At 36.1% G+C, this 16,796-nt stretch overlaps 1 protein-coding gene and 1 pseudogene across 1 annotated transcript; one reads left to right on the top strand and one right to left on the bottom strand.

Moving 5' to 3' along the window:
* The first annotated feature begins 983 nt into the window (after window positions 1-983).
* Window positions 984-2,056, top strand: LOC120275733 (uncharacterized protein At5g65660-like). Its single transcript, XM_039282418.1, has 2 exons — window positions 984-1,263; window positions 1,811-2,056. The coding sequence occupies exons 1-2, from the start codon at window positions 994-996 to the stop codon at window positions 1,907-1,909; spliced, it is 369 nt and encodes a 122-aa protein (XP_039138352.1). The 5' UTR covers window positions 984-993; the 3' UTR covers window positions 1,910-2,056.
* Window positions 2,057-2,312: 256 nt separating this feature from the next.
* LOC120275525 lies at window positions 2,313-6,961 on the bottom strand (annotated as a pseudogene).
* Between the last annotated feature and the right edge of the window lie 9,835 nt (window positions 6,962-16,796).

The raw sequence follows: 16,796 nt of genomic DNA, 5'->3' as shown, positions 1-16,796 counted from the left end.
TTGCAATTTGCCCTCTGTGAGTATGGTCGGGACCCATAGCCAAAAAAAGATTGTTTTTCTTTTCATCTGGAAAGAGCTTTGTATTCATGGAAGCCAAAAAGACCAAATGTACAAAAAGAGAATAATGATGTGCACCCGTGCAGCTGCTTCGGACCGGATGGAAGGTACATCCTCTACGGATGGGAAATCAATCCGGACAGCCACTCTCAGTTGCTTTATTTTTTACAGACTTGGTAGTGCTGTGCGCATTACAGCGCTTCATCATCTGATCCATTGTGCGATCGCATCATTATCATTTTCTTAGTGGGTAAGACTCGATTTAAATTATGGAACACTTCCCCAGGTTCTCGCTTTACAATATTCATGGCCTTCATAATAAAAAAGAAGTCTGGAGCCAAAGGCTGGCTTAGCGCACAAAGATTTAGGTTTCCCATTAACTGCGAGACATTCATTGGCGGCCCATTGGATGCACAGTACAATTATTCCCTCTAAATAATTTCGTTGAATTGTCGAAGTTTTGCCTAGCTGTTAGTTAATCATGACAAATGGACGAAGGCGCCTAAAGAGGATTAAGTTCAGCAACATTAGGAAATGCACACTCGATGCTGATGGAATGGAACACATCATGATGAAACCGAACACCATGGCGGGAGTTGGGCCCCACCATCCATCCTCGTGCATAAGACCGTGCAGATGGGTCCCATGGTCCTCCTTTTCAAAGCCTCTCTCTCTCACACACGCTCGCGCGCGCGCGCACACACACACACACAGAGGACATATAAATACACATGTAGATGCTATGCTCAACATTCCATTTATCCAAGCAATCATCTCGCATAGAATATCTATCCTGCTTAGGGCGCTCCACATGAGATCAGAAAAGAAAGCTGTCGCACCAGCTAAAACTAAGAGAGGATCTCCTGTTCTACATATCAAAAAGACCAGCAGTGATGGAGGAGGGGGGCTATGATGACCCTGACTCCGGCAGCTGTGATGTCACAGGCAACAACATCATCATCATCATCATCATCATCAAGGCCGACGCTGGGGTTCCCGCTTGGTACGGCGCTTCTGCTCATTGTCATATTTTGCCTCAGCGGGATTTTCTCCTGTTGCTACCACTGGGACAAGCTCCGCTCCCTGCGTGCTCGTGCAAGCCGCCACTCCACCGATCTAGAAGACCCCCACACTCACGACCAAGAGCATGTCATGCCCACCCTTTCTTCGCCAACTCTGCCCGTTAAACTTGCCCTTGTACATCAGGTACCCTCTGTATTCAATCCTGAGAAATTCTAAGTCTACTTTACATAATATATGTTTAAATTCATCTGTTACAGTAACAAATAAATGTGAGAGAACTTTAATTTCAATTATTTTATATTTTATATTTCAAATTTGATAGTATTTAAACTCGATCAGTTATTAGTGAAATTTGTTTTGGGCAATGGCTACTATAGGCTTAGAATGGCTCAGCCTAATTTATATAAACCATATATTAGAGAATCCCTAAATAACAATATATTATTTTATATTTCAAATTTGATAGTATTTAAACTCGATCAGTTAGTGAAATTTGTTTTGGGCAATGGCTACTATAGACTTAGAATGGCTCAGCCTAATTTATATAAACCATTACTATGATGTTGATAAAAGAGATGAATGTGTCGCATTCATTTGCTGTTGCTGGTGAAGTTGGTTAGGACCAGTGCTAAATAATCTGTTGAATCAAGGAGAAAGCAATCAATAATTGAGTATAAACGATAATGTATCAATGTATCATACGTTTTCTTATTTTATTCGAATTTCTTAGAGCCATGAGCAGGAAAAGAAGCAAAGCTTGCCAGTCATAATGCCTGGGGATCAGATTCCCAAGTTCATGGCTTGGCCTCGGGCGTGTCAGCAACGATAGTGACTGCCGAAGCCCATTAGTAAGTGAGAGGCCCCTCTCCCAAGTCAATCTTTGCAGAATACTTTGTAATATATCATATGCTTTTCCTCTTCTTTTATTTGTTTTAGTTTGAAAGGAATGAAGTACTATTGATATTGACTGGTTTCATGTGAAAAGTTTATTGGGTGTATTTGATAGGATCGGATTTTCTCGTCTCTAAATATATACGGTCTCCTCTACTCATATAAGATCTCCATGGCCGGGCGTTTTTGCCTTTTCTAATGCCTTGCTCCATTTCAAACAGTGAAATAACATGAAAACCGGTAATTTGATTAGTGCAGAACACTGGGGCCCAACTCCCGCCGTTTCGAATCTGTACAGCACCGAAAGCCCAGCAGACATTTACTCATGACAAGGGGAAATCTAAGCAAGAAAAAAATGGTGATCACATAAAATTAATTTTACAAACATACAAAAATCACTCTGGTTCAAAATCAAACGCCATTTCTATCATTTTTTGTTGTGCCATTCGAAAATGTTCACATAAAATATACAAAGAAAAACCATATCAATAAATCAGGGTTTATCCACTTTTCTTAAAAACATTTAAAAAAAACCATAATGTCAAATATTTACATAAAGTCATCCGAACTTTTCATCCGCAAAATAAATGTTTGGATTGCACATTAAGTTATTTTTAAATTTAATTGTGGTTTTTGAAATTACTGTACCCTTACCTTCACTTTCCTCCACCCTCCTAACAGTTGATGAACATGCGTGGCCCCAGCTCTGCCAGCCACTGCAGCTCAACAGCACTTAAACACTGCATATACTACTCCTTGGTGGTTAGTATAAGCTCTTGGTAGACAAAATAATCCAATGTATATCCCAAGCCATAGAGAGCACCGCTTGGGTGAAGATGGCATGGCATTCCATTGCGGCAATTCACATACTCTACAACACCTTTCAGCCTTGTGCCATTATGAAAATCTGCTGAACAAATGGCCTTCCGCACCACATACCAATCCATCCTGCATGAAGTCAGAGGGATATGCAGGGATTTGAGTATGTCGAGCAACTGGGACCAACCTTCCCTTGCTTAGTTGCTTTACTGAGACCTTTAACATGCAAGAAGTGATCGTTGCACCAGTCACCACGGTACTGGTTTGATTTCTACTGCTGGTAGACATTTAGAAGTGTCAGGTGATCAGATTCAGGGACAAAGAATTTCTCCCTCGCCGCATCACTTTCCTCTGTTCGGTCCTTTGGACGGAAGAAAACTGATGGAACTGAAAGCATTGACACAATTGTCAGCACTTCATTTATGCACTCCAGCTGCTCCACCATCAGCAACATCTTCGCCAGTGGTGGATCCAGGGAAACTCAACCATTTTCCAGCCAAGCTCTGTGAGGCTGCCAGCATTATTCAATGCACCCAGCACCCAGAGATGGTACATAGAGTTAAGAATGTTCTCCTCAGGAGGCGGATCCATGAAGTCAAAGTCCAATAAGTTCTCAATCTTTAATGATTTAAGCAGCAGAACCACATTACCGAGGTTAGTCCTCTGGATTTCTAGTACAGGATTTGGGAGCATTTCATTTTGGCAGGCTGATTCTGTGTACAAACAATAGCATGTACCCAGACCAGTGCCTGCTCTCCCAGCCTGTTGATCAGCTGCTGCTCGGCTGACTGGAAAAACTTGGAGTGCTTCCATACCCATCCTTAGGTTGTAGACTTTCATTTTGCCGTAACCTGTGTCTATTACATACAAGAGTCCATACACCGTTAAAGACGTCTCTGCAATGTTGGTTGCCAATATGCATTTGCGAGCCCCATCCTCAGCTTTCTGGAAGATCTTAGCTTGCAGGTCAGCTGGCAACTGAGAGTATATAGGCAGTATGGAAAGCTTGGGCACATGCTCCGCAAGGGCATAGCAAGTGGCTTCAATCTCATCCTGTCCTGTCATGAAGATGAGAATGTCACCAGGAGGGCTACTTATGTGAATTGTCATAGTCTGCTTCACCGCAGATTCAACATAGTCTTCACAAGGTGTTTTACTGTACAAGATGTTCACAGGAAACTCCCAGGAATGTGAAATATTGGCACACTGATGCATATGCAGGAGACAGTTGGAAGGATATACTTGCAGGGCAAATTACGAATTTTGAACACCTCAGTAAAAATCGCGCTGCATACAACATACCTCCCGAAAAAGTTGGAGAACTTTTGTGCGTTTAGTGTTGCTGATGTAACAATGAGCTTGAAGTCACGCCTTCAACCAACAATTTTCTTCAGTATACCAAACAAAACATCAGTACTCAGTGACCTCTCATGCGCTTCATCCATGATGATAACACTGCAAAAAAGATATGCCAAGTTTCAGAAGAATAATTCTGGAAACTACTACATGTTGATCAATCTGAAATAATAACGGCGAAAAAAGAGTACTGACGAGTGGAATTCAAAACCATTTCACACCCACAAGGAAGAATGAATCATTTATAAAGCATAAATAAGAATGATAACACAATTCCTGCTTAAGGTAAATGCTGTCATGTTCTAGCTTAGTTTACCTTGGGCAAACTTCAACGCAATTGCACCTTCATATGTATTTAACTGGAACGACTATTAATCCTAGCAATTCCCAAAAAAATGGCTACATTTCATACAGTACCAATACCATTTTTACCTAGTACATTGCAACCTCTATGGCATGAAATGAAATGGCTTAAACAAAAACCATTCACGCTGATGTGTTTAGTGTTGACTACAAAGAAATACAAAGAGACTACTGCACAAAGTAATGATCAGAAACATTATGTATTATCTTTAAATGAAGAAAATAAATTAAAACTTAAAATGCAAATTGGGCAGAAAGTTCACCGGTATTTGTGTAGATCAGAGTCTTTCAAAGTTTCTTGAAGGAGTACACCATCTGTCATGTACTGAAAAGCAAAAAAGAAGAAATATCAAATCCAACATGTCAAAAATTTGAATTATCTGCTCTAAACACAGAGGTCTAAAAGGTAAAGCATCCATTGTTATGACAGAAATATCTGCAGTGGGAAGATAACAACAGAACTATTCGTATTTTTATTAACTGTGGTATTCAAGGTCTACATGGAATTCCTAACTGGCAAGGGAAATGGTAGAAAATGACAAGTTATAGAAACGTAACAGCACCTAAAAGCAAGGTTTTATTTAGGATCTCCACTATATGTAAACAATTTAGAGTATCCCATTTAGTGAAAATTGCTAGTACGTCAACAACAATACATCCATATTACAGTGCGTAGAACCTAACAAAGGGTGAGAGGAATGATTACAAAGAGCGAAATATGCAATAAGTTGAGTTAATGAACAACCAGCCAGTGCTTTAACTTGGCAACCAAAGAAATTTATTAAAAAAGAAATGCAAGAGTATGTGACAAGAACATAAACAGAAGAAATGTCACCTTTGTTAAAGTGTTTGGTCCTGTAACATCCTCAAATCTAATGGCATATCCAACTTTATCAACCAATTCAGTCTGAGTTGGGTACAACCAGCAATCCCATTCCGTGTATAGTGTATACCCATCCTGCAGCAAGTACTGTCACACATGGTTTTCCTTATTATAAAAATAAAGAACAAATCACTCCTAGCAATGAATAGCTAAAGTATACCTGACTTAGCTGTGTGGTTTTTCCTGAACCAGTTTCACCGACCACCACAATAACCTGATTTTCATGGACCACCTGCATAATAACTGATATACTGTCAGAACAAGAAACAACAGCAAAACATTTAAATGGCAGGAATAAGATTGTGTATGATGAGAAAAATCGTATTAAAGCCACCCAGTTTTATGCATATAAATTAAACTATACTGTAGCAAGACAATTTAAAAAAAAAAAAAAAGCCTCTCCACCATAAGTTAGAAGGCTCATAAGAAAACCATTGAAATAAACTGCAAATAAGATGTTGATATCATAATGAAATTATCATAAATGTAGTTTAACTGAAACCCTCACAGAAGAATTTACTAAAGAGAGCATGCATCAAAGAGTTGCATGAATTAGTACCAAAACGGAAAAAGGTTATTCCCCAAATATTATATCTGAAGATATTAATGGCAAGGATTAATCTACAGCAAGGAACTAAACCTGCAGCAACTTCTTGCGGACTGAAAATATAGGCTGATATTGCCGTTGTTGCTCTATGGACCTTGTCTTGGCAAATTCACTAACAGCTTCACCCTTTTTCTTCATGTGCTGAGAAAACTTTGCATCTTCCTTGAAGTCAACTTCACCATGCTCTCCTACTTTGGCTGTATCTGCATCAACTTAAATAGAGATATCATTTGATGAGAAAACTTTATCATGATAATACAAGATTAGCTAACACTTAAGCTGCTTGGGACATCAACCTGGTCAGCTGTTTTCTCAACACCTAATATATCTCCGAGTTTTGACCCTGCAAGCTCCCAGAACCGTTGCCTTGACTTGTTCATGCTTTGCTTTTCATGAATATCCCTAACCAATGCAGAACCCTTTCGTGATATTATGGCCATGTCTGATGTGGGATCTTTTATAGGCATGACAGGTTCCACCTGCTTTGTGTAAACAGCCCTCCCATCAAGGAAAGGTGGCTTTGTATCTAGAAGACAAGAAGATTTTCTGTTAAGATTCTTCTCCTCTGACATGTATAATAAAACTTTGATTTTCTCATGAGAAAAAACCAAAATTATTAAATCAAGTAATTTCAAGCATTCTTCAATACTTCGGTTAGTGTATTTGATGATAATTAAAGAATCAATTGATTTTTAGGATTGACAGTAACATTTATTCCCAAAAACCAACATACCATGAACAAGCAGAATAACTCTGCGCTCATCTTCAACCTCAAATTCCATCTGCACCTCTGTCCCTCTAACGGCTTCAGATCTCAAAAGCCGCCGGTCTTCCCATTGAATTATCAGCATTGAGCTGTGACAGCTTACTCTTTGGGCAAAGGCCATTAGAGATCCATCTCCTCTAGTCTGGCAGCAACAAAGAATAATAACAATTTTTAAGAATTTCACAGGGAAAAACATCTATGACAAAATATATTGGCTAGGGAGCATAGATTAGTATGCCTGAATAAGAGTATCAAAATAATTATAAGGTACAATGAAAGATTCATAAAGCTCAGCAGAAACATTTGTACCACATTGAAGATTCAGTATACTATAAGGAACGATACAATTAAACGCATACCAACTTCTTTGCCAACTCTGCTTCTTTCTTCTGGTATGATGCATCATCCCCAAGAAAAATTGATGAGCTATCAGCATCAAACATCGTGTTACTTCTTGCCATCACTCCATACTCGAATTGATACAAATAGAGAAAGATAGGGAAGCAATCATTCAATCTTAGAACATATCATCTTTAAAGGTAACACACACAAATACAGTAAAAGCTTTATGTGTCATAAGTCAAATTACTTTAGATTCTATTGAGAGACTCAAAGCAACCTCTTGATTCTCAAGCTACCGCCATGTCAAACAAAAATAGAAAAATAGGAACCGGAATCTTCAAATTTGAAAGTCAAGTTTAGACAAGCAAAGGGCCATTAGTAGCGTTATTGAAAAATAATTTTGTCAACTTCAATCTTTCCACCTCATTATTTAAAGTAAACTAAAAATCATTTGCCTATTATTAACTCTCCAACCCAGACATAACTAAAACTAAAGCTACTTTGAAGTGAGCCATAAGTTAATTGAGAGCACTCGACGCCAAATTCTAAAAATTTAAAAACTAGCATAACCATAGTTACCAGATTTGCTAAGTCCCCACCGATCTTCGATCTAGATCGCTCGAACCCAATCGCCGACTGGCACTGCATGAGAGGGCGAGTCAAAATTGACTAACTAGATTTTATAAAAATCTTACTAGTTATAGATAACGCTATAATTTATTAGGTTTTAAAAGTTGTTATATATAAAATTGCTATTTATTTTAAAATCTAGAGTAAGTTATTAAATTATTATATAATATAAATTTTATTATATAAAATTATAATCTATACATTCTTTAAAATTGCAATAAAATTAGTTCTTTAAAGTTTGCTTAATTCATTTTATAACTTTAATTATAATGTTCTTTTCTTATTAAGTGTTGTTCTTATGCACTTTTGGATCTATTTACTAATCTAAGAACATCTTTTTCTTTCCGATTAATATTAAAGTCTTATAATTTTCAGTAGTGTATTTTATATAACCCGATCGATGTAATTCCAATTGTATCTGAAATCAAATTAATACGATCGAATACACCACAAACATCGCTTCTTGTACACGCATCTGCCTCACGACTTGATCGTACTGCTTTTTGGTAACTATGAGCATAACCTCAGCACATAATATTAAATGTGATAGATGGCTCTTCTAAAATGGATGGAACAAAAGCAAAACTCCTGTGTATACCATAAGGAGAAGAAAAATACATCAAACTTGTTGACAAACAGTTGCAAGTTTCAGTCTATCACAAAACCATTTATCAGAACCAATCGTTAATCACATAATGCTTTAAGAAATAAAACCGCTCATTACTACCATATTAAATTGGGGGGCATAGAAATAACATGAAATAAATAACCTATGTTGTTTTGTCAATAACACAATTTAACACCTTCGACTTAGAATGTGAATATTTTTCCAAGAGGATTAAAGTTTAACAAGAGTCTAACAGTTCATTTGATACCATGCCTGATCAGCATTATAACTCATTTCTTGACATTTCATCTGTAATGTTGTATGTCTGTTCAAGTGCATTTCATCTAAAAGGAAAACAGAAATAAAAATCAATCATTGCATAAGAAGCAAATCATTAAAAGAAAAATTTCACTTAAAAGAATAACAATTACAGTGAACTCATTGTAAACAGTACATTCTATGCATGGAAGAATGAAATAGAGTTACAAAAGTCAGTAAACCTAATGAATTATAGTAGCCTACAACGTTGGAAAATTTATTAGGCAGACAATACGTTCGTTGATCGCTAATATCTCTTACTAATAAATAATTGTATTGCAAAAGATAACATAGCCCGAAAACAAACCCATTTGTCAGAGACTAAAAGCAACAAACTCTGGCATTTATTGCAGAAAAGAAGAAAAAGGCATTAACGGAGCTGACCATCATACTTACAAGGCCTCCTAACAAGGATACCAATAATAAAGCAGCAAAACAGAAAGTACAGGAATTTATTTGCCAATCACTCAAGGTTTTGGTTACATTTAACAAAAGAATTAACAGCAAAGAGCTTGATGAACTAATGCATCAGATATTTCAAATATTTCTGATTTGACTCCTCTAGAAAGTCTGTCACATGATACGGGTAGGATAAAATGATAATTTTGCAACATTCAGGCAAGCAATTCAGTCAATTTTGCTGAACTAGGCTTCTATAATAAAAGGCAAATATAATAGGGTCTTCTTGAATAAGAATTTTAAAGCTCTTCTTAACAACACAAGGCCATAGCAAATTTCATTTAACAAACCACCTTTTACCAATGGTGGCCTCAGACTGTTCATCGAAACAACAGAAAATACTCTCCTCCCAACCAAGAATTTCCTTAAGCTACCTTTTGAAAATCATAAAGCATCTACACTTTCTTCAATTTTCTTTTTAATTTCTTTTAATTTATCATTCTTTCTGACATATGTTCTGAAAGGATCATATGAGATTATTTTATGGATTTTCCTTAAACCTTTGAAAGTTTAAAAATTGTATATTAATCCCCATACTAAAAAATTCGTGACAGCTTCTTCCCTTTATATTTTGCTTTTCATTGCATGAATGGATTACTTACTCAGCCACTTGAAACTAACTCAACACAACAACCTCTAAGATTTTAAAATATTGCCCTTTGAAAATTTTTCTCAACAAAGCACTCTCATTGACTGTTAGTTTCAATTCCGGCGTTGCGAACCTTTTCTCAAAAGAAGTCTCATGCTAGCATTGGAAATGGTACTCATGGCATAGATGAAGGCTGTTGAACAATGCGAAATGCACACAAGACCACGTAAAAGACTGATTGGTAGTCAGCAACTCAAAAACATCAGTAATAGGATGCTAAAGCTAGCAATGCTTTAGGAAACATTTTTATTAGTTTTTCTCGTCTGCTCCCATATATTCAAAGCCCATTTGGATAAATATGGTTTTACAAAAGCTGTGCTTATGATTTTCGAGACCATGGCCTCTAAAGATAATATAATATAATCGACTCGCAAAACTAGCTTGAGTCGTAGCAGCTAGAATGAGCACGAGCATATTAGTAATATAGCCCCCTCCCAACATTGTTTCTTTTTCAAGTAAACAACTTCAAAATCAACTAATCAAGTCAAAATTCAAATTCAAACATAGAAATATTACGATACTCCATCTCAAAGGGCATTCCTTATGACAAGCTCTTACCAACTATGTGAGAATTCAAAAAGAAAGATTAACTAATTATTACCCCAAATAGGTAACTAAAGAAGAGGTGGGTAGGCTGGATGCATTCTTCACCAATTAACAGATTCAGAAGTTTTGGTGTGGTCGTTTATTGGCACGATGAGCAATCTGATCCTCACGGTGAAGCTGTAAACAAAGAAAAGATTAAAGCGTTTTTATGCTCAGAGAGTAAAATTGTGTTTATGTGTTGTGTGAATAAAACAGAAATGAACAACCACTTTTCAAGCGACAGAATACACTAGTTGCAAAACAAGGTGTATTCCCTGACTCAACCATGACACCACCATGCATCTGGTATGCCCCAGCTACAGAGATGGTGAGAAATGATTGAGCTTTAGAAATAGAGTGGTTATCATGAGCATCGTGAATAGCATCATCCCCAACTTCAAATTCACTCCGCACATTTTAAGAAATATATGCAGGATTACAACATGCAGAGTCCCTCATGAAATTGATAAAAGAACCAATAAAAACTAATGAAAACCATCCAGTTGTCTCATGAAATATGTTCACGCTTAATTCTTCTTTCTGTGCTATCTTTCAAGACTCTTCTGCTTATGTCTGTTATTATGATCACATGCTTTCACGGCATGTTCTCCCTCATCATCAGCTTCACAGAACTATTTCTCCCATGTTTTCCGCTTTTACCCCCAGGGTGGGTGTTGCACGATGCAATACTTTGTTATCTCATGCATTTAGCCAAATATCATGCATTTGACTTAGTTTTCATAGTGATTTTGCACAAACCACTGCTAGTTGTTTTGATTTCAGAAAGAAAAGAATTGAGCAGAAACCCCTCGAGACTATAAGAAGAAATATGTCAAATCCTATCCTAGAATCATGAGAAGTACTTGTGGTCCAGAAGGATCAAATTAGCCCACCCTAAGGACCTAAAAATACTAGGAGAGTGGAAAAGGAGCATGCTTGAAAGAAAAAGAGGTCTAAAGGAAAGAAGCCATGGAAGAAGGGCCGGTAGAATGAAGATCGGATCCTTGTAGCCATTATAGGGAGTTCTAAGCCCTCAAGTAGCCGCGGTTCCGCATACTCTTGCCTTCCTATTTCACACTTTGCAGGCACCCAGTGTGAACTCCTTCCAGTTCTCTGGGATTATGCTGATGCAAGGACATTTTGTATGACCTTTTATGCTAAAAGGATTTTGAGTTAGATTTCGGATTTGAGGTCATGCTTGTAATCGTGAAAGGACAGTTTGCCTATCTTAGATCTAGGTTAACGAAGGATAACCGGGTTCCCTGAACCTCATTAATCACCTCGAACTTAATTTAAAGGTAATTTCGAGGGTCTTTTGCTTAATCACTATGCTTATTCGTGTTTTGTTAGTTTATCTACCACTCTAAAGTAGGAGATGGTCTACCAGATCTAACTTGTTATCTCTTGAAAGAGTGGACAAGCAGTTTAGATTAATGCTCTCTAAGAGATCTTATCCACTCCGAAGCTCCAGATCCACATGTTTCATATACACTAGGTGGATTCTGCAAACCTAAGTCTATTTTAAACTGCCAGTCCATGCATCACTGCACTTTACTGTGTTTTATTCTCGGCTTGTTGTTCCCACCCCACCCTTTTATTGCTCCGGCAACCCTTGTTGCAATAGGTCGGGTAATCATACTTGGTTCAGGGATCGATACTTATTTCAATACTAAGTAAAATCGTGGCCATGCACAGGCAAATGCCGTATAGTCCAATAATTTCTCTGAATTTAGTGGCCCCGAGAGAAGTAAGCACAGATTTTGTTCTAAAAGAAATATAAAGGATTTTATCACACACAAAGACCCAAAGACCTGGGCACGAGAATTAAACCATGGATAGTCACCCATACAGAGAAGTTAAAATTTCAATTTAATTTCATTAACATCAATCCATAGCTGATGGTGATGCATGTCGCGCTCAATAGCAAAAATCAAATTGCTAAGAATGACGGACGACAAATGCAGGTGCCACAAAATGGATATGGCCAATCATGAATCTAATAAATGTAGCATGAAAACAAGATAATAGTCGATGAGACCATATAACCACAAAAGCAAATACTTAATAAACTTGAGAAATGTGAATAAGATAAAAAGTTTTGATGGTGACAACTATGAATGATTACTATAACAAAAACAAAGAAATGGCAAGAATATGGAGAACCTTTGTATCATGAAGAGAAAGAGTTTGTTACGAATCAGAGCTTAGCTACTAAAAAGGGAAAACTATTAATAAACCTTAACGGAAGTTAACCTTTTACATAAAGTAATGGTCAATTTTATTTTAAAATATTTTTTAAAAATCTATTACCCCTCCCAAAAATCTAATAAACAAAAACTCAATTCCAAAACCAAACAAAACCAGCGTTGAAAATCATGTTTTTATGTCTTATGTGGTGTTTTTTCAATTGACCATTTTGTCCTTGAAAGTTAATACCACCTAAAGGCTTGTTAACGCTTTTTTTGCTAGCCGGAGAAACCACTAAAATGAAAAAACAAACCTTCCTTTAATTATAAAACCGGGAAACCACAAAGATTTTTTGAAATTTTAATACAATGAAAGCAACAATGTAACCAAATATTAAAACAAAATCAAAAGAACTCGAAAACCTTGAATTAGATGTTTCTAATGGAATCAAACCAGACGTGAGTGAAAAATAAGGAGTGACAAAATGGAAAGTTAGGGGAAATCAGGAGTGGCAAGGTGGATATATGGCGGCACATGTGGTTTCAAGATATGCCAAGGCCAAGTGGAACAATATTACTTCAAAATAAAATAGTTTCAAACTCCTCAAATTCCTCGACACATATACTTTGACAAAATTGTAAAACCCTTAACTTGGTTAATCCAAAAATTTATAATACGCATTACGTTTGAAAAGATGAAGTGAAGAAAAAGTAAAAAATGAATAAAGTGAATAAAAGAAGAAGTAGCTAACAAGGTAATTGACAAGTAAATTATAGCATAGTTTTGTAGCCTACTTAGCCTGGCCATGTATCTTTCAGGTTTTTTAATTAATTGAATTTAACCTTTAATTCGTTACCGCATTTGGATCGCTTACATGCGTATAAGTGAATTGGCCTTATTTGAAACGCTGGTGACTGTGGCAAACTACAACACCTGTGATTGCAGTGTAGCTAAAAGACTAAACCCTAGAAGAAGCACAACTCGCCGTGGCGGAAGCTACATAGCTGCGATCTGCCACCATCACAACCCCGATTTAACTCTCCTCCATAAGGCCAAAAAAAAAGATTTCAAAATATCTTTTGGCTATGATAACAAGGATAATTTTTCATTGATTCAAGAACATCACGAGGAAGGATTAAGGGTTTCTTCCTTTCTTTCTTGATCATTTTCATGTTTTCTTGATCTTTTGATTGGATATGAATCTTTAGCCGCTTATAAATCTAATACGAGCTGCAAAAATCTTTCTGCCCTTAAAACTTCCGGATTAGCCCAATTTTGATAATTGAAGATGTACAGATTTTATTTTCAGTATTAATGTTTATTTGCTTTGGATCTCAATTTTATGGAACTATACCAATGCTGTAAACAGTGTCTCCTCATATATATGATTTAGATAACAGTCAAATGATGGATCAAAAGTGAAGTAAGGTAAGTGTTTGAAAACCCTTAGAATTGAAACCCCTGCAAAATCCTGGGACATTGCGATTTTTGAAGATTGTTGGATTACAAGACTTGAAGGATCTAATTAGATTCAATTACCATGAAAGTAAATGTTTAAGTTAGACACCCCGCCCGAAAAAGAAATAGTGAGTATCTTAGATATTCAATCTTCAAAAGCAATTAAACTTAATTGAAAAAGAGTTGATACAAAGCTTTTTTATCTAATATCATTGTAGTGAACCTTAATCCTAGAAGCAAGTTTGCATCCGACTAATCATCTAAAACCATTGGTAGCCTTGAAGAAAGTTAGTTCTAGTTTTCAATACTATTATTTCCACACCACATACCTATCAATTCAACTAAATAACCCCAATTGCAACAAACGTACTTTACCAAAGTCCTCGTGGGAATGATAATTTATTTAATAAACGATCTGCAGGCGCTTGCAGACACACTGCAATTAGTGGCAAGAAACTCACAAACCACTTCTTCAATATTAGAGGATGGTCTTATCAACAAAATATACCACATAAATCAAGTTCACCTTCAACTCAAGCTTCAATAGAATTATAGAAACGCACCCTCATATCCATTGAAAACAATTTGTATTACAACTATATAAGGAAGATGTTATATAATTAGATATATACAATTAAAAATACACACTTATATATATATATAGATATGTATATAGCCGGCGACACACATGAATGCATGCATGTATACATGTATACAAGAATATACATACCATAATACTTAAAAATCTAAATCAGCATGTTATTCACGGGCAAGCCGACTCATTTACAATCTAATCATGAGGCATATTTCCATGCCATAATGGTCGTGATGGGATCACCTCAAATTAAACCACACAAGAATTATGTTTGACACATGTTGATATGATCACACGCATTATAAAGCAACCAAACCAAACCCAAACCCACTTAACTCATATGTCATGTCCATGTCACAATAACTTGGTGCATGGGCAAATTGCCACCCTGTTTTCATACCTTAAAGTTCATAATTGTAAGAATACCTTTGTAAATCTAGCATACAAACGGTCGAAGTCCATATCTTCATAGGTACCATTTAAAATCTAGAATCTACATAAGCACACCATAAGTTCATATCTTCATATAGACTCCTTTAAAAAATAGAAAATACACGCCATAAGGTTCATATCTTCAAATATACTCCTTTAAAAAATAGAAGATACACACTCATGAAAGTTTGTACTTATATATACCCCGTGATACTCGAGATTCTACACATCTTTCACATGCATATGAACCCCAAATCTTTTTAATTACACATGTATGATATAGCAATCAAAAAAAGTTCACTTGACTAAGAGGGCTTGCTTACCATTACTCACATCTATGAAATATCAATAGAAAATTAAATAACGTGAAGCTTCATATTGTTATAGCATTGTGCATCATTTTAGGCTAGAATTCTTTATAAAGCACAATTCATTTATGGGAGTCTCTCTTATAGATAAATTAGTCTTTGACATAGTGTGGGTGCTTATTACAAAGCTAAGCACATCACAATCCTTCAGTTTGAGTCCATTGTTCTCAATCAGAAGTACTAACCATCAAATCTATCACTAAGCTAAAATTAACAAAATGAGTGTTACGAAATTTATACTTTCATTTTTTGGTTACTACCTAGTTGAATAATTCATAAATCAATTCTCTTATAACAGTGGTAAACCAAATCAAGGACTGCTTATCATAGAGCAATCAAACAATGTCTTTCTTTGGCACACCAATGTTATTGTTAATATTTACCAAGTTGCATAATTGATAAATCAGTTCTTTCTTCATAACAGAAAAGGAACAAAACTCAAGTTTGTCAATATGGTTCAAATAATAGAAATTCCATTCACTTATAGTATTTAATTCAGAAAGTTACTTTATCACCTGAATTCGCCATAACCAAGCCATATCTGACTAAAACCACAAAAATATCCGCAAATAACCAATAGTCAAGAATGCCTTAGGGGACTCATTTAGCTTTGAAGTAGAATTTCTGTTTTCGCCCATGAGACAGACTAATTTTGAAACAAGAATAACCAAATGTTCATTGAGTCATTTTATATACTACAACATAATGGAAAGTTGCTATCACAAAATATGATAGATCACTAACTAGAAGCAAATAAACACAGCAAATTTAGAGATTCAACAAACCTTTGTGGCAATACTTCAACTAAAGTAGTCTTCTTAAGTTACACTGCATGTTCATTTCTCCTGTATGTATCATATATAGAAATTAATAAAAGGTAAAAAGATCAAGGCAACAACAACAACAAATTCCACACAAATGCAAATTCATGATGGTAGAGATAAACTTTATTTACGTCACAGATCTTAGTACGGAGCAACCAAGTCAAAAGGCAATTTTAACATTGAAGCAAAGCCCAAGCTGCTTTACAAATTGTATTCACGCACATTTGAGTTACAACAATTAGTGAATGAATGAATCCATTGATGAGGCTTCAACAACATACATGTTAAGCAGGCAATCATCTAATCTATAGAAACTATTAACAAGAGAAGACCCATTGGCCAAGGGCCAATAGAATGAAATCATAGACGATCTAGTGAAACCCATTGGGGTGATTTAACAATTCCGCCAGCCACAAAATGTTGGACTAAAGTGGTGCATGAACAGTATATGACATGTTAATCTAAATTCTAATTTAAAATGTAATCGTTGTACAAGCAAAGCATTAGAGCAAGAGATAAAAACGCTTCAAAGTACCATCGAATATGCTTTGGGATGAAACTTATGAAAAAATATGGT

Source organism: Dioscorea cayenensis, chromosome 14 (genome assembly GCF_009730915.1).
Source record: "Dioscorea cayenensis subsp. rotundata cultivar TDr96_F1 chromosome 14, TDr96_F1_v2_PseudoChromosome.rev07_lg8_w22 25.fasta, whole genome shotgun sequence".
Classification (NCBI taxonomy): domain Eukaryota; kingdom Viridiplantae; phylum Streptophyta; class Magnoliopsida; order Dioscoreales; family Dioscoreaceae; genus Dioscorea; species Dioscorea cayenensis.
This window is presented reverse-complemented; position numbering and strand designations above follow the sequence as displayed.